Consider the following 27540-nt stretch of genomic DNA (forward strand, 5'->3'; position numbering starts at 1 on the left):
CTTATACTCTCACACTCTCTTATACTCTCATACTCTCACATTTACTCTCTCTCATTAACTCTCTCTATCTCTCCCTTTTTGTTGTGTTATGGCAGGGCGGACAAGGAGCATGAAACCCACAAGCAAGGTTGGCATCCCCTGCACTGAGGTGATCCAGGAAATGGCCTCAACCTATGCGCAGACAGAGGAGAACAAAGCACCGGGAAAAGACGTCTCCATGCAGACCGAGCCCATCACACAGCAGTACATTACGGCCTCTACACAGACAGAGGAGGTTGGCCAGCAGGATGATGACATCATGCAGGAACTAAGGAGCCTCAGGGAGGAGGTGAAACGTCTGAGAGGCATTAGAGAGGATGAGGCCTATATCGATGGGATAGTGCAGGAGCTATCCCAAATCACAGAAAGGGATCGTGACGGATCTCCCATGATGACACCAGGGCCGTCGATAAAGAAAACAACTGTTGCTGTTCAGGAGATGGATGGAGACACTGACTCCTGGCAGTTAGTGACCTCCTCCACAGGTAAACGTAGGAGACCCCCCTTCCCATTTACAATCTCTTCACCTTCTCACTCTTTCTCTCACCAGGGCAGCTCCACATCGACTCCACATCTGAACCTGAAGAACAGATTCCAGGTCTTGCAGGAAAGAGACTACCGTTGTCGACATGGAACAGGATCAACACACATCTCCAGGGACAATGGATCGACACCCCCAAAAGAGGCGTAGAGTGATAGCCATTGGGGACTCCATGTTGAGGGGCACCGAGGGACCAATATGCAGATCGGATATGCAGTCGAGGGAGGTCTGCTGTCTGCCCGGAGCCAGAATACGAGATGTGACCACCTGTCTTGATAGACTTCTCAGGCCCCAGGACCACTTCCCAATGCTGCTCATCCACGTCGGGACGAACGACACTGCTAGGAACACCCTGGAGGACATAGCTAGAGACTTCAGATCTCTGGGAAAGAAGCTAAAGCAGACAGGAGCACAGGTAGTATTCTCTTCTATTCTTCCTGTTAGGGGCAGAGGAAGGGACAGGGACGAACGTATCCTGAAGACGAACGAGTGGCTACAACGATGGTGCCGGGAGATGAACTTCGGATTCCTGAATCACGGAGAGGCACTACAGGGACCAGACGGACTCCACCTGACCAACAGAGATAAGAATGTCTTCGGACACAGGCTAGCCCGCCTACTTCGAAGGGCTTTAAACTAGGTAAGTCGGGGGTGGGTACCCACTTTTACACTAGAGCAGTAAGTAACAATCCTGATGGGGCGAACCAAAACTCCGCTACTAAGTCTAAGGTAAGTACCCTTATTGCAAAAGAATCACTAGGTGACACTTTAATTCAAATGGATGGCTCACTACAGGAGCTTAGTAAACAGAAAGAGTGGAGAGCTATGTATGTTAACGCACACAGCCTAGGGAATAAATTTCTAGAACTAGAAACAGAAATAGTTAATGCAGACCTGGACGTAGTAGCAATATCCGAAACATGGTTCACAGACTCTCATGGGTGGGATATAACTATACCAGGATACAACCTGCTTCGACAAGACAGAGAGGGTAAGTTGGGAGGAGGGGTAGCACTTTACATCAAAGAGAACATCAAGACAACCAGGATCACAGATGTCAAGTACACTGGGGAATCCATCTGGGTAAACCTGGCCAGAGGCAGAGAAAAATGCCTGTATCTTGGTGTGGTATACAGACCTCCAAGGCAATCGGAGGACAAGGACGCAGAATTAATTGAAGACATTGAGAATATCACCTTACGGGGGGGACGTCGTTCTGTTAGGAGACTTCAACATGCCTGATGTGGACTGGAACACACTCTCAGCGACAACTTGTGATAGCAGGAGGATATTAACGTCCATGAAGGGAGTAAGGCTCAAACAAATGGTACTAGAGCCCACTAGGGCCCAGGCCATCCTGGACCTGGTACTTACAAATGGGGAAAGCGTCTCGGAGGTCTCGGTGGGAGAAAAGCTAGCCACCAGTGACCATAACATGGTATGGTTTAACCTTAAGAAAGGCTTCCCTAGGTCACAAACAAAAACAAGAGTACTCAATTTCCGAGGCACTGACTTCGCACGCATGGGAGATTTCGTCCATCAGACGCTGCAGGTTCATGAAGTAACTGATAATGTGGAAACTATGTGGTCAACCTTGAAATCGACCCTTCATGAGGCAACTCAACGCTACATAAAATCGGTAACCAAACAGCAAAGAAAAAAGAAACCCCAATGGTTCACTGATGAGGTCTCGTACCTCGTCAAAGAGAAGAAAAGAGCATTTCTCGTATACAAATGCACGGGGGAAAAAGAAGCAAACATTGTATACAGGGCAAAGTCTGCAGCGGTCAAAACAGCAGTCAGGGAGGCCAAACTTCGAATGGAAGAAACTCTAGCGAAGAACATTAAGAAAGGGAACAAATCCTTCTTCAGGTACATTAGCGACAGGAAAAAGAACGCAAACGGGGTAGTACGCCTTAGAACGCCAGAAGGGAACTATGTGGAAACAGATTCCGATAAGGCCAAACTGCTGAATGATTACTTCTGTTCAGTCTTCACCTGCGAGGCACCAGGGCACGGGCCACGGCTGGAAGCAAAGCAAAGCATGGAAGACCAATTTCAGAATTTTGATTTCACACCAGCTGATGTTTACAGAGAACTGTCGAGACTCAAGGTGAACAAAGCCATGGGACTGGACAATTTGCATCCAAGAGTGCTCAGAGAGCTATGCGATGTTTTGGCGGAACCGTTAGCCATGCTCTTCAATCTCTCCCTAAGTACGGGGAGAGTCCCCCTGGACTAGAAAACTGCCAATGTTGTTCCTCTGCACAAAAAGGGTTGCAGAGCGGAGGCTGCGAATTACAGACCAGTAAGTCTCACATCAATAGTGTGTAAACTCATGGAAACTCTACTTAAAGGCAAATTAGACACGATATTGGATGAGGGAAATCTGAGGGATCCCTGTCAACATGGATTCACTAGGGGCAGGTCATGCCAATCCAATCTCATCAGCTTCTTTGACTGGGTGACAGGAAAACTAGACTCGGGAGAGTCTCTGGACATAGTGTACTTGGATTTCAGTAAAGCTTTTGACAATGTCCCGCACCGTAGACTATTAAACAAGATGAAATCAATGGGGTTGGGTGAGAAACTAACTGCATGGGTCAATGACTGGCTGAGTGGAAGACTTCAGAGGGTGGTGGTCAACGGCACCCTCTCTGAGACATCGGAGGTGACTAGCGGAGTGCCGCAGGGATCAGTACTGGGACCATCCCTTTTCAACATATTCATAAGGGACTTGACCCGGGGGCTTCAGGGAAAAGTAGCACTGTTCGCCGACGATGCCAAACTGTGTAACATAGTAAGTGAAAGCAATCTCAAGGATAATATGACGCAGGATCTGATCACGTTGGAAAACTGGTCCTCGACATGGCAGCTGGGCTTCAACGCTAAGAAGTGTAAGGTCATGCATCTCGGCAGCAGAAATCCATGCAGAACATACACCTTGAATGGAGAAGCACTAGCTAGGACTTCAGAAGAACGGGACTTGGGAGTAATCATCAGTGCAGACATGAAGGCTGCCAAACAAGTAGAGAAGGCCTCGTCCAAGGCAAAGCAAATGATGGGATGTATCAAGAGAAGCTTCGTCAGCCGCAAACCTGAAGTCATAATGCCACTGTACAGAGCCATGGTGAGACCTCATCTGGAATACAGTGTGCAATTCTGGAGGCCACATTACTGTAAAGATGTGCTTCGAGCCGAGTCGGTCCAGCGGATGGCCATTAGAATGGTCTCCGGACTCAAGGGTCTCTCATACGAAGAAAGACTGGGCAAATTGCAGCTCTATACTCTAGAGGAACGCAAGGAAAGGGGTGACATGATTGAGACATTTAAATACGTCACAGGTCGTGTAGAGCTGGAAGACGACATATTCGTTCCCAAGGGACCCTCAGTCACAAGGGGGCACCCGCTTAAACTTAGAGGAGGGAAATTTAGTAGTGACACCAGGAAGTACTTCTTCAGAGAAAGGGTGGTGGATCATTGGAACAAACTTCCGGTGCAGGTGATCAAGGCCACCAGCGTGCTCGACTTTAAGAATAAATGGGACATCCACGTGGGATCCCTACGAAGGTCGAGCTAAGGAACTAAGTCATATGCACTCAGACTTAATGGGGTGGGTCAGTAGAGTGGGCAGACTTGATGGGCTGTAGCCCTTTTCTGCCGTCATCTTTCTATGTTTCTATAATCCACGATACTAATAATTCACTATTGCATCCAGATAAAAATATATGTAGGGTGTGAATGGATACAAACGCCACCTAAAAGATACAATACAAGCAAAGCAGTGGATGCAGTTATTTACAGATAGGGAAAAACTCCAATGTGATATGGAACCTGCACTCATTTAATTATGAAAAAAATGGACTTACCCTATATACTTGAATATAAGTCGATCCAAATATAAGTCGAGACCCTCTTTCTCCCCCAAAAAAGGAGGAAAAATGGTTGACTTTAATATAAGTCAAGCAGCTTAATATTCAAGTGTCCTGCCCCATCAGGCTCTGCACCCAGCACCCTTCCATCCTCCCCTCCCCTGTCAGGCTCTACGTCCAGCACCCTTCCATCCTCCCCTCCCCTGTCAGGCTCTGCACCCAGCATCCTTCCATCCTCCCCTCCCCTGTCAGGCTCTGCACCCAGCACCCTTCCATCCTCCCCTCCCCTGTCAGGCTCTGCGCCCAGCACCCTTCCATCCTCCCCTCCCTTGTCAGGCTCTGCACCCAGCACCCTTCCATCCTCCCCTCCCCTGTCAGGCTCTGCACCAGCACCCTTCCATCCTCCCCTTCCCTGTCAGGCTCTGCGCCCAGCATCCTTCCATCCTCCCCTCCCCTGTCAGGCTCTGTCTCAGATGTTGGGGGTTATAGTCCCTATTACGCCTCAAACTTGTCTGTTGGGGTTGTCTAACAATTGTGAGACCAGATGGCAAACTTGATTGCTGAGAATGGGGTTGGCAGTGATCAAATGTCTTATAGCTGCATATTGGAAACAGACCTTGGTGCCTGAGTTGAGTGAATGGAGAGTGAAATTATCTCTGTTGGGGAAGATGGAACTATATGTGGCTAAGTACAGGGGTTATTATATGCAATCGATACATACCTGGACTGTTCTTTTTCAGAAATTGGCTATTTAGATGGGTGCTGGGGGATCTTGATTCTATAGTGGACTTCCTGTTCTGGGGGAGGGGGGTGGTATAATGTTTTCTATTTTCAGAGAGTGGATATTGTGGTTCTTGCAACTTAGCCCAGGTCTGGGCATTGGGTTGCAGGTGTGTTTTATTGTGTTACCTGTTGTGTTTTGTGCTGTTTTTATGTTTAAAACTCTAATAAAAATTTAAATAGTAAAAGAAAACAAAATAGGCAGTATAGTATTGCTAGCTTTCTGTTTTATTTTGAAGTTTTTTTCTCATGAATAAAAAGATGTCTCAATACTGTCATTACTAGAATCGAACACCCCAGGTTTTTCTAAGATCACTCACTACTCCATCCTCATTCTATTATGCACCTCAAAAAATATCAGCACAGACCATTTAAACTATCTTTTCTCAATATCCTTAGAACTGCCACTGACCTAGCTTCCTTTCACATACTCATATTGTGACGGCAGAGAGTATTAATAGCACAAATCTGACAACTGAATATTCAAGAAATTTCAGAAACTCCCCTTCCAAGAGCAACACTGAAAAAAGCCCAAGTACATCTCATCAGTGGATTTCTTAATACGAACACCCTAATACAGAAAATCATTTTGAAAGCTACTTCCGTGGGAAAAGAACTGGCTCTACCTGGAGACATCAGCTTTTATCAACCCCCTGCAAAAGTTTGTGCACAGGATCTGTATGTATGTGCATGCTTTTACCCACAGTGAGTAGTTTAATGGTTACTGCAGTGGGCTGAGAACCTGGAGAAGTAGGTTAAATTCTCACTCTGACTCCTTGTGGCCCTGGGCAAGTCATTTAATCCTCCAGTGCCCAAGGCACAAAAAGACAGAGTCCACTAGGGACCGAGATGCTTGCTTGTACCACAGAAAGGCAGTATATCAAATCCATGACCCCTTACCTTTAATAGGGAAAGGCTGGTTAGAAAGCCGCACGCACTTATGCACACACATTTGAGTTTTCAAACTGTATATGCGTATTTTTAACTGAAAAACTATGCACCCAACAAGCAGGTGTAAATGTGTTTTCACAGTTTTCCTGGGAGAATTTCAAAGCCAAACTATGCGAGTACTTTCTATTAGAAAATCCAAGAGTCAATATAGAGCGACACACACATCTGTTTTTCACTAATGTGGTCTGTCATAAAAATCACACTCATTTGAATCAACAACATTTAGTAAACAATTTCAAACTACAGATAATGTTGACAAGGTGTTCAACCGTATCGGTTAATAATTGCTAGGTCTATTTGTGGTCTTTTTTCCCTTGGAGGGAGGAGGTTATATGAGGAGAGAAGAGAAGTATAATTTATAATGCAATAAACATAACATATTGTGCTACCTAACAATTCTCTTTTATCTTTTGCCTGCGCTTCCTTCAGGGCAGCTCCATAGATACCGGGAGCTGCCCCATCGTTGGTTCAGACTCCAGCCGCAGAGGGAGATCTTTGGGCAGCGTGGGAGCCCTTGCTCCGCCATCCGAAACCCCCTGCAGCTCTTTTTGCCTGCTTTCACCTCTTCAGGGCAGCTCCATTGATACCGGGAGCTGCCCCAACTCAGCCGGACCGTCCCGTTGCAGGGAAAGAGGTTTCGGACGCGTGGGAGTCCAGCTCTGCCCCCCGAAACCCCCTGCAACCCAGCTCCTGCCTGCGCTTCCTTCAGGGCAGCTCCATAGATACTGAATACAATTTACTCTGAAATACTAGCATGATCACAATTTACTAAATCATAGCTTAATAACCACTTCTTATTACACATTAATACTCATTGCTCACATACTGTATTGAACATTAATGCTCATAGCTCACCTACTGTATTGCTATATTGCTTTAATCTGACTAGTCTGTTAAAAAAAATAAAGAAAAAAAAAAGGATATATTCTTAACTCCTAATCTCTTACCACTTAATTTTACCTCCCTGTGCTTCGAACCCCCTTCTTTCCATCTCCCCCCCCCCCCCCCCCGAGTGCGGAATCATGGCATGGCCTAACCCCCATCAATGTGCAATTCTGCTTCTACTTTTCCTCCTCATCCTCAGGATATGCACTGCAGACCCTTATGCCACAACCCCCATACCTGTACACATCTCCTTATACCGCCCAATAAAACCAAAAGTTCCTACGGTCTCTTCCCACACGCCTCAGAACCAACCTAATACCAGTTCACCTCCAAACCCTCCACCCGCCCGCTATTCTTATAAGCGCTACCCAAAAAAACCTAGGTCTCAAAAAAAATTAGCCTACTCTCACGACTACCCTGTCGCCCACTCCAACCAACAGAACCTACTAGGTTTCTACCTAAATATTAGATCACTGAGGAACAAAGCCATTCTGATCAAAGACTGGCTGAGTGAAACTAACCCAGACTTTGTCCTACTCACTGAAACCTGGCTGCACTCCGACAAGCACATCATAATCAAAGACTGTCTACCCCCAAGATTTAAGATTCTCTCCCTGGCCAGAACCTGGGGAAGAGGTGGTGGTCTAGCTATAATCTTCAGAGACCACCTCAACTGCTCTCTACTTAACACCAAGTCCTCTCCTAACTCTGAAATACTAGCCTGTTCTCTTAAGTCAAAATCCCTGGCCGCCTCCCTAACAATTACTCTATTCTATATCCCACCAAAAAAATGGAATCTAGCCAAAGAGGACTTTGCGGAAGCCTTACTTACTAACTCCTTAACAAGCCAATACAACCTACTGTGCGGGGACATCAACATCCACCTCGAGCAACCTGATCAACCAGAATTATCGGATTTCTGGTCTCTCATCACCCAACTAGGCTTCTTCAAACCCCCACCAACCAAAACTCATCAACGAGGTCATCAGCTAGACCTGGTGACCTTCTCCTCCAAAGTACTGTCCAGCCCAAAATTTAATTGGATCAAATCCAATTGGTCAGATTCCCTATGGTCTGATCACAGAATCTGTGACTTTTCCATTGACTGCCAACAAAAACCCTCTAAAAACGACAAAGCAAGAAATATCAAAACTATCACCTCCAGGGGTAAGATTGACCCAGAGGAATTTTGGGCTCGCTACGAAAAGAACACAAAACTAAGCGAAGAAACAGAACAACTTATGACAGATTGGATCAACGACAGCACAAACATTTTAAACGAAATAGCCCCCATAAAAACCCGACAAATCAGAACTACAAAGCAGGAGGGATGGTTCGATGCAGAGCTACTTCAGTTGAAGAGGGACCTTAGAAAATCGGAAAGAGTATGGCTAAAATCGGGATCCCAGGAACACAGAGACGCCTGGAGACTTAAACTAAAAACCTATAAAAGCCTTACCAAGGAAAAAAGGAAAAAATTCTATTCACACAAAATTGGTGACATTACAAATAACAGTAGCTCTCTCTTTAAGCTGGTTAATGACCTATACTACATCGAGACATTCACCAACAACCATGAAGATTCCACATTAACCGCAAACACCTTAGCTGATTTTTTCACCTCCAAGATTCAAAAAATAAGATCTACTTTACCTACCTCGACTAATCCTCTTGAGCTTTTTCCCATTCTTCCTGACACTGACATATATAAACCAGAACAAGGGTCCAGAGCAGATCTAAAGTGGAACCAATTCAAAACACTGGACTGGGAAACCTTCAATAAACTCTACAACAAATATTCTAACTCCTTCTGCAAACTAGACACCTGCCCTCCAAACATCATGAAAACTGCGCCCATTCACTTCAAAGCCAACATGCTAACCTGGGTGAACTTCCTACTTTCCTCAGGATACTTTCCTCCAGACCAAGGCCATATTATGTTAACCCCAATCACAAAAAACACCAAAGAACTCCCAAACGCCCCTTCTAATTACAGACCAATCGCTAGCATCCCTCTTTTCACCAAAATAGCTGAAGGGGTGGTAAAAGCTGATCTCACCGCTTATCTGGATAAATTCAACATACTAAGTGACAATCAATCGGGCTTTCGAACAGACCACAGCACCGAAACCATCATAGCAGCCTTAATTGACCACTTGCACACCCTTTTCAGTCTGGGCTCCAGCGCATTGATTCTCCAACTCGACTTGAGCAGTGCGTTCGACCTAGTAGACCACAACATTCTCCTCGAATGCCTGACCCACATAGGCATCTCCGACCAGGTCCTCAATTGGTTTCGCGGATTCCTACAAAACAGATCTGCTTTCGAACAGACCACAGCACCGAAACCATCATAGCAGCCTTAATTGACCACTTGCACACCCTTTTCAGTCTGGGCTCCAGCGCATTGATTCTCCAACTCGACTTGAGCAGTGCGTTCGACCTAGTAGACCACAACATTCTCCTCGAATGCCTGACCCACATAGGCATCTCCGACCAGGTCCTCAATTGGTTTCGCGGATTCCTACAAAACAGATCTTACAGAGTACTTAAAAACGACTCTTCCTCACCTAGCTGGGTTAACTCCTGCGGGGTGCCACAGGGCTCCCCCCTGTCCCCCACACTATTTAATATCTACCTCGCCTCCCTGGGTAACCTCCTTCATAACCTCAAACTCAAATTCTTCATCTACGCAGATGACATCACAATAGTCATCCCACTCTCCACTTTCTCCCCAGAACTTCTAGCCTACATCACAAGCATACTCAATCAGATAGAACTCTGGATGCTATCCTACAGATTAAAACTAAACCCGGACAAAACAAAATTCTTCCTAGCCTCCCCCAATGACAAAATCAAAGACTCCACAATCAAGGTGAAAGGTCTGGTCTTCCCCCTCGAACAAACATTAAAAATACTGGGAGTCACTCTAGACAAACATCTATCGCTAGAAAATCACACAGATCTTACTGTCAAGAAATGCTTCTCGGTGCTCTGGAAACTGCGCACCATAAAAAAATACTTTGACGACTCCTCTTTTCGCCTTTTGGTACAGTCCTCCGTGCTCAGTGTACTAGACTATTGCAATGTCATTTATTTGTGCTCCACAAAGAAAACCATGAGGAGACTAAAATTGATTCAGAACACTGCCGTCCGCCTCATATTCGGCCTGAACAAATGGGACCACATCACGCCTTTCTACCACCAACTGCATTGGCTCCCTTTCGAATCCAGAGTCCTATTCAAATTCGCCTGCTTCTGCTACAAAACAGTTTTTGGCATATTACCAAGCTACCTCAATCACCATTTCACTCTGAATCTCACCAACAAGAAATCCCGCAGAACCCAGCTGTTCGTCTTCCCATCCTTAAAATTATGCCACTTCAATAGATTTCTCAACAAAGCCTTTGCTTACCAGGCGGCTAAGCTGAACCCTTGGCTTGCCCAAATGATACTCGAGCCCCCCTCTTACCTTAGTTTTAGAAAACTTCTCAAAACGCACCTCTTCCGCGAACAGGGCTCTTAATCCCCTTTGCCCCCGGCTTCCCTTTCCCACTCTCCCCCGTTCCTTCTGCTCCCTCTCCTCCCCCCCTCTACACTTGGTCTCACTCTCGCTATCGCTTACCAACTCTACCTTCTGTCTTACCTTTACCCCTGCTAAATCTCAGTTTTAGTTTTCCCCTCGCCCCCCCTCTTCATTGCCTGTAATTTTTTTTGTTAAAATTCTGTAATTTTGTCAAAATTTTGTAAGTCCGTGTATCACCGCGGACCTTAATTAATGAATGTGAACTGCCTAGAACTTTTTGGGTATGGCGGTATACAAGAATAAAATTATTATTATTATTATTATTATTTTGCCCATTTTGGAGTGATCTGACTGCATAGCACATAGAACAAAAAATCCCTTTACACAGTCTGCTTGCTCCAGAGCTTGACACACACAGAAGCTGGTGCAAGAAGAGCTAAGAAATTGTTCCTGCACTGCAAAACAAGCAATAAGAACCAAATAATTCTTCCTTCCAAACTCTTAATTTTTCCCAAAATTTAATAAAGTCCTGCTTTTGTTCTTAAAAATGTTTGTGAGTTCCCATATGGTTACTCTATCCTATCCTATTTTACTTTGGATTCTAAGACAACCACCCAATCATCACTAATGAGCAAGAGAAGAAATAATTAGGGGTGTGGAGTACAGTGGAAACTCATGTGTTGCCTCAGTCTTCCTCTACCCCCCATGTGATCAGTGGGCACTGGAGAGCAGGGTTATGTGAGGCAAAAGTTATATGGTGAGCACAGGAGGGGGGATACAATGCAACATTGATGCAGACACACACTCAGTACAAAACTATACTGGGTCATACTCCTCTTTCCATTTTACCTGCAGCATTAGATGAAGGTTTGTCACTTTTTGTGCAGACCATCCAGTGTTGTCATCTCCAACTTCAAACCATGGTTTCATACGCTGTATGTATGAGCCTTCCTTAAAGAAGTTTTGGTTGGAATTGTTGTTCTTCAGGAGGTTCTGCAACAAGATCAGACAATCTTCTACCACAATACCTACAAAGACAGAAGTGCTGAAAATTAGCACCACCATCTTTACACGCATTCAGCAACCAGTTGGGTCTTCCTTAGAATTTTCAGGCAGTGGCAAAGTAACCTTGATAGGGTTTCATTTTACAAACCCATCTCTTTGGAGGGCAATAAATAATGCAAGCATACATACATTCTAGAAAAGTGTTTTTACATAGAATACAAATACATCTACAACTATAGAAAACATGTGTTAAACTAAAACATAAATCAACTCCTATATGCTTTACAGAAATTTTTCTTTCAAGTTTTACTGAACATTAAAAAAACTAAACAGCAGACATACAAGATAATGAACAAAATGCATTATATCGCATCATTGTAAACAAAGAATATGACATTGAAACCAAAGTGAGAGAATGAACCCCACTGTGAAGGACCCAAATTCAATCCAAGCATCACCCAAAAACTAAGACAATCACAAGTTGTAAAATCCACCATACAAAGTTCAAAACTCACTTTAATGTATGAATACCTTATATGAGTTTTCTACCTACAATTAAAGGTTTCTATATAAATCAAGCTTAGTACAGAGTTTAAGACTTTTCAACTCCTTACGCTGCACGCCTTCAAATAAGGACTTCAAGACTGTCGAATCTCACTGGTCCCAAATCTTGCTAAGTCCCAGAAACTGAAAGCCAACGAATAAATTTACTTCAGAAAACTGTTTTTTGTGTTACAGGAGAGTACGTCGTTATATCATGTTACATGTTAGGTTAATCAGGCTTTTTATTCTTCCTTTACCTATTCAGTTCGAGGTTGGATTGCATTGCAAGAGGTTGGGACAGTTAGCCAAGAAGTTACAATGGACAGTTTAACACGGATATTCAACAGGGAATTTGTCTTAACGCACAAGTCTGATCATGCATGTGATACATAAGGAGTAAAACAGGAAAAAAGGCAGGGAAAAAACAATAAGCTACCTACAAAGCCGCAAATTGACACTGTCAATCAAGGCCGAACAAGTACGAAGAAATACCGCAAAGTATACAATTACGATTCAATATTAAATAAAGTTGTGAATAATATTAATATTACAACAATAATACAACTTTAATTAATGCATTTGAAATCTATCAACACCCCATGTTGTTGGGTTTTTGGTTTGTTTGTTTTTTTGCGGATTCTCACTGGAAATTAGTCTAATTGACACATTTCCGCACAAGTCTTCCACGGGCCAGATGTGGCCCATGGGCCATACTTTGGAGACCCCTATGTAAAAGATATTAGAGAGGGTTGTTTTACAACAACTGAATGGTTTGGTAACCTCCCAAAGTTGTTTGGATGATTTCCAGTTTGGATTCCGTAAGGATCACAACACAGAATTGTTCTTGTTATCCCTTTGTGTTTGGTTAAGGGGAAATGCTATTTATTAGTGCCTTTGGATATGGCTGCAGCATTTGATACTGTGAATCATCTAGTACTTTGGATAGATTACATACATTTGGGATTTCAGGTAACTTTTAGAAGTTTTTGTGTGACTGGAGGGAGCAAAAGGTCAGCATTTTTTCCACTGGATTGTGGAGTGCCTCAGGGCTCCTCCCTATCAGCTACTTTATTCAATTTATTTATGGCTTAGATGGTAAATTACTTTATCTTGGAGTACAATATCATCTATATGTAGATTTACTTTCTCTTTGTTTGTTTTCTGCAGATTGGGTGTTCAAGGTTTTCAATTATCATCTTATATGAATGCTATTATAACCTCGATGTCAGCAAATTGCCTCTGTTTGAATACAGTTAAGACAAAAAATTTGTGGTTATCTTCTGGAACCAAAGATGTCCCCCTCTACTTATGAGTATGATGGGGTGTTGATTCCGGTATAGCAGGAGATAAGAGTTTGGGAGTCTTAATAGATTCCTCTTTACAATTTCGTGGTCATATAATTTCAACAGTAAAAACAATGTTCTCTAAGATCCATTTAGAACAGAAACTACAGGGCCTGCTTTCTCCAGCAAAATTTCATCAGGCTATGCAGTGTTTTATGCTACAGCATTTGGATTATTGCAATGCTCTTCTTTGTGGTCTTCCAAAGAAGTCATTGAAGGCACTACAGGTGGCTCAGAATGCAGCTGCAAGAGTGATAGGTAGCATTTCTTGTAATGAGCATGTTTTTCCATTGCTTGTTGAACTTCATTGGCTCCTAGTGGTTTGGAGAATTCAATTTAAGGTCTTGATGATATTAGTTTATAAGGCCTTTCATCAAATTCTGCCGAATGTAGTGGCAACTTTACAGGTGTCATATATGCCTTCCTGTTCTTTGAGGTTTCAAACAAAGCAATTATTGGTTGTCCCTTCTACAGATTTTATAGCTAAGGCAACTGATCATTTTCATGATTTTGGGGTGGTAGACCCTCAATTATGGAACGACCTCCCTGGTGCTGCTCATCAGATTTCTTCTTTCTTACTTTTTTATAAGTGTTTGAAAGCTTACCATTCCAAAATTTGTGATGGGAGTAACTATTTTTGCTGTATTTTAATTTAATATGTAAAGAATGATTTTGTATATAATATAGATTTTTTTTTTCCTTTTTCTCTTTTCACATACACCTTCTTTTATGAACACATAGCGCGGGTTTTAGTGCTGGCAGAAGCGGTAACTGCTGCCAGCGCTAAAACCCACGCTTTGCATTCGTAAAAGAGGGGGATAGTGTGTTATGGGGTTATGCAAGTTGATTGTTTTTTGAGGATGTTTAAGCATGATGTCAGGGTTTTTTTTCTCTTATGCTTATGTGTGTTTTTTGTAACCCACATAGATTTTTGTATATGCGGGATATAAATGTTTTAAATAAATAAATAATGAGCATTAAGGGTCATAAGGATATTTATACCTAAAATCTTCGATGTCCTCTCACTGATTTTATCCCCCAACAAAAATGCTGTTCAGTACATTAATTAAGGCTGCTAAATGAAAAGCGATGAGCAGACTGAGGACAAGCCACAATAAAACCTTTCTCCTAATATAATATAATATAATATAATATTTTATTTATATTTATATTTATTTTAATATAATATTTTATTCTGCTTATACCTAAGTTGATTACAAAAAACCCCAAACAATCATAAGATAAAACACCAAAAAACAGTATAAAACACAATACATTTTATGAACTTCAGAATGAAGCTTTCTTTGGTACTGAGCATTAGCAGTAAATTTGAAAGATTGAGATCATATTCCATATAATCTAGCTTACTAATGAGGTTCACTACTATCATGGTATATGCATGAACATAGAACTCTTGTGGTCACTGGTATGGTAGGAAAAGAAGCAGTAAAGTGAAATTATGGTTCCTAAACTATCGTGGTCAGAAATGCATTAGCAATGACCGGATGGAGGCACTGAGCATTTTATATTATTTATAACTTATTTATAACTCATTAATTTATTTCATTGTATCAAGTTAGTAGTTATCACATCTAGAAAGGTAGGGGTGGTAATTTACAGAAAGCAGATTTTAAAATAAAATAAAAATAAAAGTGGCATTAGTATGATGGTATTTTACAATAATTGAATGCCTATAAGAATAAATAGTAGTTCTCAGTATATGTTTATATAGTGATCCAAATAATAGGGAAAAGATGGCTGAGGCTAAGTGGGACTCCAAATCTGGTTTGTCAGTGGAGAGAATTGCAACATTGCTAGCTGGGACTAGACTATTGGATACGAACATAGAAGACATTAGAATGGGATGAGATTTTTAAAAAATTCATAAATCACTTATTAGGTTAGAATTACATGCAGCAACATTGGTAAAGTACTGCCATGCAAGACGTATCCCTAGAGAATTGTGGATTAACAAGGCTCCGAGGTCTTTGGAAAATAATGAATATGTTCAATGGTAAAATGATGTTTTGTCACAATGCTCCTTAGACTTGATGATTTTGTCCATTGACGCACTGCAACCAATTATAGAAGAACAAACTAAAGAGTTGCAGTCAAAGATACAACAGCATAAAGACATGATGTTGCAAGAAACATTCCTGACTCAACAGGAGGAACATAAAAATAAGATGGATAAATACCAGCAAGAACAGAGAGCCTTGAAAATAAAAAAGTTTAAACGTGATTAACATGATTATACCCATGGGTTTGTTTACCCATGCATGGACAAAGCTAACCATAAGTTTAATAAACGCAGACAAAGAACCAAGAAGAAGATCCAGTTTAACATCTCGAGTAGTGAATCATCAGGGGAAGAAAGTGCTATCACCAATAAAATAGATCAGAATATGGAAAGATCACTGGCGGTACAGAATGGAAAGTATAAAAGTTTTATAAAAATATGGGAGCCATTAACATCTTTTTGTCATGATTAAATGCCACTTTTCTATTAATTATACACCACTTAGTGTTGAAAGAGGGGAAGGGTTTAATGGGGAGGGGGGTTTATGATCTTATAATGAATAATGGGCTTAGAGGGAGGGTAGGGGGAGGGTTGCATTTATATTTATAAGATACAATGATAAGATGTTCAAGTGGTCTAATTAATAGTGTTTATTATGAATTTTGTACACTTGATGAAAGTTTAAAAATGAATAAAGAATTAAAAAAAAAAAAATAGATCAGAACAAGGTCCATTGAAAATCACTATGGCTACCACATTATCTGAATCTTTTTTAAGGGTGTCGAATACAGGAACGGTGGATAATCAAAGAAAAACATGACAAAAGAAACAGTCTAAAAATTTAGGACTATGGACGAAGAATGTTCATGAAATATCCAATGTATACAACCTTTCTGCAAGAAATTTGACCAAGGTAGAATTACGGGTCTTACAATACGGCACCTCCTTTATCCCTTCAGTACTATTTAATTCTTTTGACGTACAGTGTTATTTATGTAGCTTTTTTAGGAAAATCAAGTAAGAGTGCATTTTTGGTAACATCAACCGGATGAGATGATTTTTCCACTACAGGGTAAAATAGTATCAACATGGATGCCTCCGGGCATTCCTGAACCAGTGATAACAACTTTTGAGAGATTGATGATTAATGATGTTGAAAGGGTGGATTTGCCACATAAGATATACCACAATATCTCTAAAGAAGAAGAAAAAGCATCAAACTCTCTCTGAGATGACCTAAATATTACCATTCAATGAGCTGACAAGGGGGGGTGCCGTGGTTATGAACTCTTCTCAATATAATATGGAGGCCTATTGACAGTTGAGAGATGAACAATTTTATTTGAAGATGCCGATGGATCCAACAGAAGCCATTGCAAAAGAGATTTCACAATTATTAACAATGGCTAATCAACAGGGAAATATTACAGCAAAAGAACATAAATTTTTGAGCCAGCAACATCCTAATAGGCTCCAAATTTATTTTGCTCTGAAAAAACACAAGAGTGTAACATCCCCTCTGGGGAGACCTATAGTTTCAGGACGCTCCTCTATACTGGAACCCTTAGCCCAATACGTGGACCATTACTTAAAACCGACTGTGGCACAAGCAGCATCATATGTCCGTGATTCTCAGCATTATATTACTATCTTACAGGGAATCAAAAATCACAGCGAGTCGGTCATTATGGTAACATTAGATGTTATATCATTGTACACTAACAACTCTCAGGAAGCAGCATTGATAGTTACTGGAGAGTATCTTGATTCATTACCAATTTCTTCTCAGAAAATAGAATTATTATACTCAATGTAAGAACTAGTGATAAAATGTAATTATTTTCATTTTCAGGAAGAATTCTATGTTCAAGTCAAGGAAGTTACTATGGGGGCAACAGTGGCCCCCTTTGGTAGCTAGCTTGTTCATGTCTTCTTTTGAGAATCAATATATTTATTCAAGTCGATTTATGGAGCACATAATCTCGTGGAAAAAAGATTCATTGATGATGTCATCATAATTTGGGCGGGCACTGTAACACAATTAGAGGAGTTCATTGAATATATCAACCCAGTAGATGATAATAAAAAACTTGAGAGTAAGTGGAGAGATCAATGTGTACAATTTCTTGACATAGAGTTTAGTAAAAAGGATGGAATGTGGAAAACCAGTTTTTTCCAGAAGAAAATGGATCGTAACACAGAGCTCCATTATAGGAGCTATCACCCGAAAAATTTGAGGGATAGTATCCCATAAGGGGAATTTTTGCACATTAAGCGTCTTTGCTCCAATAAGGAGATATATGAGAAAAAAGAGGTTCATAGTCAGTGGCGCGCGAGACACCAGCACGCCGACAATCCAGCGCTGACAATTCGGCGCAAGAAAGAAGCGCGCCGCAGGAAAACTTATTTTTAAAGAGCTCCGATGGGGGGTGTTTGGGGGGAAACCCCCCCCCCCCCCACTGTACTGCATAGTGTTCGCGCTGCCGTTGGGGGAGGGTGTGGGGGGTTGGAACCCTCCAATATAGAGAAAACTGAACTTTTTCCGATTTGGGGGGAAAAGTTCCGTTTTCTCTATAATGTGGGGGGTTGCACCCCCCACACCCTCCCCAACGGCAGCGCGAACACTATGCAGTACAGTGAGGGGGTTCCCCCCAAACACTCCCCGTCAGAGCTCTTTAAAAATAAGTTTTCCCGCGGCGCGCTTCTTTCTTGCGCCGAATTGTCAGCACTGGATTGTCAGCGCGCTGGTGTCTGGCGTGCAATTATCCCGTCACCAAAAAGGCAAAGGAACTGTTTGAAAGGTTTCTGGAACGTGGATATCCACAGCAGTTGATTTTAAAAGCCTACAAAACAGCCAGGTATACACACACTGAGTGAGGTCAATTTAAAAATGAAACTCAATCTAAAATAAAAAACATCAGCTTAGTGTGTGTATTACCATACCATTCAAACATTCATCTAGCTCAGCAGGCCATACATAAGCATTGGCATGTATTGGGCTTACATCAAGCGCTAGGCGATTTCCCTCGATTCGCTTATACCCGAAGTAAGAATAAGTTAGGAGCTGATTTGGATCCTGGGCATTATGTGTGTGTCAAGTGTAAATATTGTGAATTAACTATAGTTACCAAGGAAACAGAGATACCAAAATACAAGGAAAATATTTAAATTTAAACATACTGATTGCACTTCATCAGGGGTTATTTATTGTATTATCTGCCCTTGTAAGTTATATTACATCAGTCACACACAACGTCCAGTTAAAATCCACATTGCTGAACATCTCAGTAGCATTCGAACAAGGCGAATGGAAACTCCACTTACGGAACATTGGTTTAATCAAAATCATTCTTTACAACAATTACGTTTCACTGTGTTACAGCAAGTCCGCTTACAATATGGAGGTGATCTGTATCAAATATTATTACGTAAAGAGCAGAAGCTTATTTATACATGGAAGATTGTAGCCCCCCCTGGGTCTTAACCACGAGATAGAATGGCCCACAATATGAAAAGTTAAGACAGGATTGGTTGATAGTAAGTCACATGATAGATTTAAACCAAGCAGCAAATAGCAGTTTCCACTGATGTTTGCAGATTGGAGTTCTAAGAGAGTCCTTGGTCAAGTGATAAGTACATTGTTTATTTATTAATTTATGTTAAACCTGAGGAAATAATATATAGATGAAATTTTTAGTATCTATAAATGAAATTTAAAATGAAAGTGCACCGTAGATTGTTTTTAGTTCCTCCTAGGCATTGCTCTCTCTGATGACGACTATGAAACCCAGCTTGGGTCAGAGGGCAGTTATATACTCAAATTGGGTTTAGAGAGTTCATCGCTATGAAGAGAAAGTTGCTTTAAATCATCACTGACACAGGCACTTTATCACACATGAACTTTGATGCAGTTCGAGTGACTCAATAGTGAAGCAGCTGAACATTGACAGGATATGAACTTCTATGATAAGATAAGTTTCAATTGAAAATACTTTGAATGATATAAGTTAGTAGTAGGAACCACTGCACAAGCACTTTAACAGTGGGTATAATTGATACTCCATAGATTTGACCGCTGGTTTTTGTGGTCATTGGTATGGTAGGAAAAGGAGCAGAAAAGTCCAATGACGGTTCCTAAACTATCACGGTCAGAACTGCATTAGCAATGACCGGGTGGAGGCGGTTCATAGACAACGGCGCGAAAGACAAAAGCGCGCGCCGACAATTGAGCGCAGCGCACGCCGCTGCGCCGCTCTAAATTACAGTTTTTAGGGGCTCCGACGGGGGTTTTTGTTGGGGAACCCCCCCAGTTTACTTAATAGACATCGCGCTGGCATTATGGGGGGTTTGGGGGGTTGTAACCTTCCACATTTTACTGTAAACTGAACTTTTTTCCTAAAAACAGGGAAAAAGTGAAGTTTTCAGTAAAATGTGGGGGGTTGCAACCCCCCCACCCCCCACAATGCGATGCAATGTGTATTAAGTAAAGTGGGGGGGGTTCCCCCCACACCCCCCCCGTCAGAGCGCTAAAAACAGTAATTTAGAGCGGCGGCACGCGCTGCGCTCAATTGTCTGGGCGCGCCTTTGTCCCGGCACGCTTTTGACCTGACAACGGTGAAGGCACTGATCACTTTACATTATTTATAACTCATTAATTAATTTTTTTATTTAATTGTATCAAGTTAGTAATTATCACATCTAGAAAGTTAGGGGTGGTAATTTACAGAAAGCAGATTTAAAAATAAAATAAAAGTGGCATTAGTATGATGGTATAATATGGAAAAATAACCCATTTGGAAACACTACCCTCAAGAGAAATGAAGGGAGAGTTACAAAAGGAAACAAAAAGGACCAAATGTATCATCGTACCTCCATCACTATTTCCCTCATCTGTTACGATGTCAAGTAGCCTTTCAAAGGCGTTCTCAAAAGCAACAATTTTCTGAATCGCTGCATTGCTTTTTGTCAACTGCTGCAGTAATAAAAGACCCTTCGGGAGAGAAAAAAAAAGAATAGACACAGAATATTTTACCAATTTAAGAGGAAACCTCAAGGAATCACCACAAATTTGTTCAATCTGCTCTGATAACAGAAGCTTTCATTCAGTCCAGAAATTAGAAACATACTGAAAAAGGAGGCCATGTTATTCAGGGTTCTAATAGGTTGTGTTGTAAAGCTTGATCGCCACTGCGACGCACATTCATATATAGTATCGTACTCACATAGGCACTTGTTTGATACCTTTTTATTGCAGTTTGTTTTCAATACCTTATCCACCATGGACCCTTGAGGAAGGCATGTTGTCGAAACACGGACCGTGTCGGGTCTCTTGGTTGGTAATAAGGTTGTATATTTACTGTATTTTACTAACGGTATAATAAACAATGCCTGCATCCTGTACATAGTCTGCATTTTTGGTTGGTTTTTGCTCTGTGTGTTGTAAAGCTTGGCATGTGGGTGTATGACACATTATGGGGTCAATGTTATCATGCTTCTTCATGCAGAATAGCTTTTAACACAAAACATGGCTTTAATAAATTGTGCAGGAGGTATACACACATAAAAAAACAGGCACACTGGTAGACCATCTCCTATTATTTGACATATGTAGTCATTTCTACATAGGTAATGACATACCATGTTTCCCCAAAAATAAGACAGTCTTATATTAATTTTGGGTCCAAAAAACGCACTAGGGCTTACTTTTGGGGATGTCTTATTTTTTTCATGTACAATCATCTCTCCCTTCTTCTCCTCCACCCCAATTCTTCCTCTTTCCTTTCTCCCTCCCCCATGTACAGCATTTTTCCTCCCCTCTCACCCATCCCTTTATGCAACAGAACCCCACCAACTCTCCCACTGTGAGACTGACATACCTCCGTTCCAAGGTTTCCTAAAGCAGCAGGGGTGGGGGTTGCTGAATTAATGAGTTTGATTTTTTTCAGCAAATCAGGCAGCACTAGTGTCAAGGATTGAGTCAGGGAATGTCGGGGACATTCATGGGGAGGAGGAGATTTGGGTGTCAATCTTAACCAGGGCTTATTTTTGGGGTAGAGCTTATATTAGGAGCATCTTTAAAAATCATGCTAGGGCTTATTTTTGGATAGGCCTTATTTTCGAGGAAACAGGGTATGTAGTTATTTCTACTTGTTTGCTATTACATAATATATTATTTGCAATACTACTACTACTATTTATTATTTCAATAGCGCTACCAGACGCACGCAGCGCTGTACAGAGTCACAAAGAATAAGAAAACAGTCCCTGCTCAAAAGAGCTTACAATCTAAACAGGCAAGACAGACAAACAAGATGTCATGGATACAGTTACGGGGAACGGTTAATCAGCTAGCTGGGTTGGAAGGCAGAGGAGTAGGGTTTTCAGTCTGCTTTTAAACAAGGGAAGGGGCTTGACGGACAAACTCAGGTAATTTATTCCAGGCATAGGGGGCAGCTAGATGAAAGGAATGAAGTCTGGAATTGGCAGTGGAGGAGAAGGGTAATGTTAAGAGTGACTTATCTGAGGAACTGAGTTTTTTGGGAGGTCTATAAGGAGAGAGAAGCGAGGAGAGATATTGAAGAGCAGCAGAATGAACACACTTTTAGGTCAGCAATAAGATATTGAACTGCATACAATAGCAGATAGGGAGCCAGTGAAGTGACTTAAGGAGAGGGGTGACATGAGCGTAGAAAGTTGGTAGATGAGTCACGCAGCAGAATTTTGCACAGATTGCAAGGAGGAGAGGCAACACTAAGGGATACCAGTTAAACTTTGTCAGGCCATAGGCTTCATCCCCTATTCATATGCAGATGACATCCAACTCATACATCCTTTAGACCCAGAAAACACTACAGATATCTCCTCAATAAATCAAAAGTTAGAGCATGTGCAAAATTGGTTAAACACAAATAAATTGGCATTAAATATTAATAAGACTCAATCCATCCTTTTCAATTGGAAAAAAGATATTTCTCTTTCTAAACCTTTTCTCCTCAATAACACTCCCATTAACATGGTATCTTCGACAAAAATTCTTGGTGTTTACATAGATGACAAACTATCCTACCATGAACATATATCTTATATGGTTAAAAATTGCTTTTTTAAATTACGGCAGATAAGATCTATTGCCAAATTTCTCAGTCCTTCTTCTCTAAACATCTTAATCCATTCATTTATAATAGCGAAAATTGATTACTGTAATGCCCTATTCTTAAACATCACACAAAAAGAAATAAGAAGGATACAAATAATTCAAAATACAGCAATAAAATTAATTTATAATTCTAAAAAATTTGACCATGTGTCTCCACTACTGATAGATGCACACTGGTTACCAGTAAATCATAGGATCTTCTTTAAACTAATGCTCCTAATTTTCAAAACTCTAACATCCAATGAGCCGCAATTCATCTCCAAATCTCTAATCCCATACAAAACACAGCGATCTCTTCGCTCTACCGATCAATGTTTATTAGCTGTTCCATCTCTAAAAATTATAGGTACTAGAAGAGCAGATATATTTACTGTTGCTGGTCCACAAAGGTGGAATAAACTCCCTCAATTTATTAGAATAGAACAAAATATTACAACATTTAAAAAACTTTTAAAAACATATTTATTTAAAGATGCTTTCGACTTCTAACAGTTCATTTAAATTTCTTACGTTTTAGTATTAATGCTTAAGAAGAGTGCTCGTGCTACCTTGTGCTACCTCTTTTACCCTACCTTTTGTTCTTTCCCTTTATTTTTCCGAAACCCGAAATTGTAACTTTTACCTTTCCCTTACCCCTCAAGTAAGTTTTAATTGTTTTTATGTTATGTTAATATAACTATTATGTTAAGTTTCCAATCTCTTTTTATTATATTATGTACATCGCTTAGAAATTGTAATAGGCGATCCATCAAAAGATTGAATAAACTTGAAACTTGAAACTAATAGTAGATTGCAGTAATCTAAGCGTGAGGTTACGAGAGCTTGGACAAGGGTCCGGGTAGTATGCTCAGAGAGGAAGGGGCGAATTTCAGTGATATTGAAGAGATTGAAGCAACAGGTCTTAGCAATAGAACGGGGCAACTCTAAATATAATTATTAAACAAACTGAGCCTAAAAGCACTACAGCTTTTATTGCTTAGTAACTAGAGACCCAAACTAATATCATTGGCTCCATTTAGAAACATCAGGAAAAACAGCACAGTGAAAAACGCCACGTCGTGGAGAAAAGACTGTGCTCCAAAAGCCTAGCAAGCTTTAAATAGCACTTTACTGTTCCTGCCACTTAGCCTGGGCTCCTTCCCCGCACGGTGTTACACCGTCATCTGTGGAGAGTCTGGCACTGGATCTGTAAATTTCACTTTGTCGGTCCCACTATTTCTCCTTTTTTGCCTCTCCGCTTTAATGGCCATTTTCTTCCTGGGGTAGACGGGGTCAGTTTTGTTAGGTGGGAAGCAAAGGGAATTCATTACGTGTTTCAATTGGTGGAGGATGATGGGAGGATGAAGTCCTTTGCTCAGCTGTGGGAAGACTTTGATCTTCCTTTCACTGATGGCTTTGCTTATATGCAGATTCATCATTACATTATTTCCCTACAATCTTGCCATTTAACAGCTTCTTGTCAGGAGTTGTTGTCTATGGCATTCACCATTGGTTCTCAGCTCCCTGTTCCATTTAAATTCCACCATCGTCTCTTAAAGCAGTGTTCTTCAACCTTTTTACACCTATGGACTGGCGGAAATGTCACTATACAACGTTCTCCGTTGATTCTATTTGGTGCTTCTCTCCATTATTCTCCCTGTAGAAGGGGGCTGCTGCTTTCTTCAAGTGGACTGTCCTTTAATGCATTCTGCTCAAGTGGCTGGAGGTGGAGGTGCCCGATTACTTCCTTTTATGGTGTCATCTGATCACACTCCTGATGTGGGAATGAAGGGATGTGCTGGATTTCTCCTTTCTCTGGGGACGTTCTTTTCAGTGCATTTGGGAGCCATTTTGGAACACCATGACTCTCCTGGCTTGTAGCCACTTATTGAACTGTTGATATCTTGTTCTTTGCCCCTTATTTTTGCATCTGTATGAGTCTTTGTACATGACTTCCTATGTGGTTCATTCTATGGTTTGTAGCTCGAAGGAGGACTGGGGGAGGGGAGGTTTGAATGGGGCTTTGGGAGGGGGGGGAGTGCTGGAGTTGTGTTGTAGTTTTCTCTGTCAAAATGTGAGCTTGTTCTTTGTACTCCATTATGCTCTTGTCTTTCATTGTTGAGCTCAATAAAATATATTTGACAATAAATAGCACTTTATGAAGTCATATTCTACGACGAGGAAATTGCATTCCAGCTCCTAATTGTATATATCTAAACTTCACTACTCAAATTGTAAAACACAGAGCTCACCAATTAGCTCTTTTTTTCAAAATATAAAGCATAGGTTTCAACACTTAGTTTAACTTCTTCCATAAATACGGTAAATCTCAGTTCTTTACACAGTCTTCAACACAGGATATCTATGTTTTTCTCAGCAAAAATACAGTCCTTCCTTATTGTCTGTAGAGGGACAGCATTATACTCCACTTTAAAGAGACATTAGGTTCTTACTTTGATAATATCTTTCCCAGTAGATAGGGATGGTATGTTGAACCATAGGATTAATCCAGCTGTACTCACGAGAATACTGCAGTAGATGTAAATCACAGCTTTTCAATTCCTCCTCCTTCTCCATGGTCTCTGCTGCCCCCTTCAGTTTGTACCAAAGCTGACAACAGGAAAAGGAGGGATACAGGGAACTCCCTGAAACCAAGGGCCTCTTCTATCAAACTGCGCTAGCAGTTTGTAGCACGGGGGAGCTGCGCTGAATGGCCTGCGCTGCTCTCGATGCTGAGTTCCTATGAGCTTCAGGAGCAGCACAAGCCATTCAGTGCGGCTCTCTGTGCTAAAAACTGCTAGCAGCAGTTTGATAGAAGAGGCCCCAAGTGTTGATCTGTTCAGGTGAATTTAAAATAAAACAATCACTGAGGAAACAGTAAAGTAGTTAAAACATCAATAAGCCTCTGAAAGTAACAATGAATTCAAGAAAATACAAGTTAAACACTAACAGCCTGAATATTTATGGAGTTCAACCATTCCTTCCTTGTAATCCTATATACAGTCTCTTCATAATCCAAGTCTGACTGACAGTGCAATTTTTTTTTTTTTTAATTTAAAGTTTCATGGAATATTTACAAAAGCAAATACAGCACAAAGCAATAAAGCATACAACCATAACCCCACTCCACAAAAAGAAACAGTCATACAGGTACTCTTCAGTATGAGGCAATATAAACCAGCCCAAACTTGACAGTGCAATCTTAACTTTGGAGATGACATTACGCTTGAGTCCTAAAGCAGGTGCATCAGATAAATTGCTGGGTAAGGAATTCAGCATACCATTCCTATCTACTGGAAAAGATTATCAAGGGAAGAACCTAATCTCTTTTTCCAGTACAATAGGGATGGTATGCTGAAACACAGGGATGTACCTAAACAGTCTCCAAACTCTAAGGTAGAATAGATGAGCTTGTTCCTAGAATTGAGGACACAAAAGTTGCATCCTCCTGTGCTGCTATGTTCACCCTGTACAATTTGGTGAAGGTATGAAGGAAGGACCAGGTTGCTGATCTGCAAATCTCCTTGGGTGGAATTGCCTGTGCTTCCACCCAAGAGGTGGCCACTCCTCTTGTCAAATGCTCCTTCAACAAGATAGGAAGCTGTTTGCCGCAATCAATGTATGCAGAGGATATCACTTTCCAAATTCATCTAGAGATGGTGACCATGGAAGAGGGTCTGCCTTGTCTCAACTGATTAGTTAACATGAAACGATAATCTGAAAGACGAAACTCATTAGTTACCTCCTGATGTCCAAAATCTTTTAAGGTCTTGTCTTTCTTCTTGGATCCTGTGGAATGAAATGCTAACAACCTAACTTCTTGGTGGACATGAATCGCCAAAATGGCCTTCAGAAAGAAGGAGGGACCTGTATGCAAGGTCACTCCCACTTCTGTGATCCTGAGAAATGGTTCTCTGCATGACAATGCCTGCAATTCTGAGATTCTCCTGGCAGATGAAATTGTCAACAAGAAGACTGCTTCAACCGATAGATCCATGAGAGAGGCTTCCTGTAAGGGTTCACACAGAGACCTACTGAGTCCTTCTAAGACTATATTAAGATTCCAGGATAGAAACAGGTCTCAAATCAGGGGCCATAGTTTCCAAGCACCCTTCAAGAACTGAACTATGTCCAGATGGACTGCTAGCGAAGCTCTCTTCTCTCGGCCCCAGAAGCATGAAAGCCCTGCTCTCTGAAATTTAAGGGATTCCACTGCCAATCCCTTGTCAAGGCCCTCTTGGAGGAACATCAGTACAGATGAGATTGGGGCATTGCTTGGTTCTAACTTTTCTCTGCTGCACCAGCATTGAAATCTCTCTCATGCCTTAGCATACACTGAAATCACTGTTGACTTTTTGGCTCTAAGGAAAGTAGCAATGACTGCTTCTGAATAACCTTTTTGGAGTAGAGCTGCATGCTCAGGAGCCATGCCATAAGACCAAAGCATCCCAGCAATCAGCCCCTGTGAGAGCAAGAATGGATGTACCCGAGTCTGAGCCTTTGCTCCTTCTGCAGACATGTGTGATCTATGTACCTAAGTATATGTGTAACTAGTGCGCTGCAGGACTTCTCCTGGAGATCTCGTTCATCCAAATTAGCTCTCCACATTAGATTGATTCTGCAGAAAATGCTGTATTAGGCAGCACGGAGTCTCCTTAGATGACTCCAGCTTGTGTCTCCTGGGATCTGTGGCCTCCACACTCCTGAACTTAGGATAACCACCATTCTCGGGCTCTGGAAGGTACTTACTCCAAACTGATAGAAAACCCCCCCCCCCCGACCGTTCCTCAGTCCTAGAGAACAAAGGGAAGGCTAAGCCAGCTGCTCCTGACCCCTTCACATGCTGCACGACACGTGGCACAGGGACATTCTTTGGGCACCCATCCAGCGCAAACCTGGC

General features: G+C 41.6%; 1 protein-coding gene across 6 annotated transcripts in view; it reads right to left on the reverse strand.

The window, feature by feature from the left end:
* USO1 (USO1 vesicle transport factor) overlaps positions 1-27540 on the reverse strand; it is a 210209-nt gene that overhangs the window by 90122 nt on the left and 92547 nt on the right. For all 6 annotated transcript variants that reach the window (XM_033960394.1, XM_033960401.1, XM_033960384.1 and 3 more), the window contains 2 exons: positions 20375-20495; positions 11444-11622 (listed from right to left, as the gene is read on the reverse strand). In XM_033960394.1, the coding sequence (XP_033816285.1) occupies positions 11444-11622; positions 20375-20495 (300 nt within the window). The remainder of the gene's footprint in view (positions 1-11443; positions 11623-20374; positions 20496-27540) is intronic.

Source organism: Geotrypetes seraphini, chromosome 1, assembly GCF_902459505.1.
Source record: "Geotrypetes seraphini chromosome 1, aGeoSer1.1, whole genome shotgun sequence".
NCBI lineage: Eukaryota > Metazoa > Chordata > Amphibia > Gymnophiona > Dermophiidae > Geotrypetes > Geotrypetes seraphini.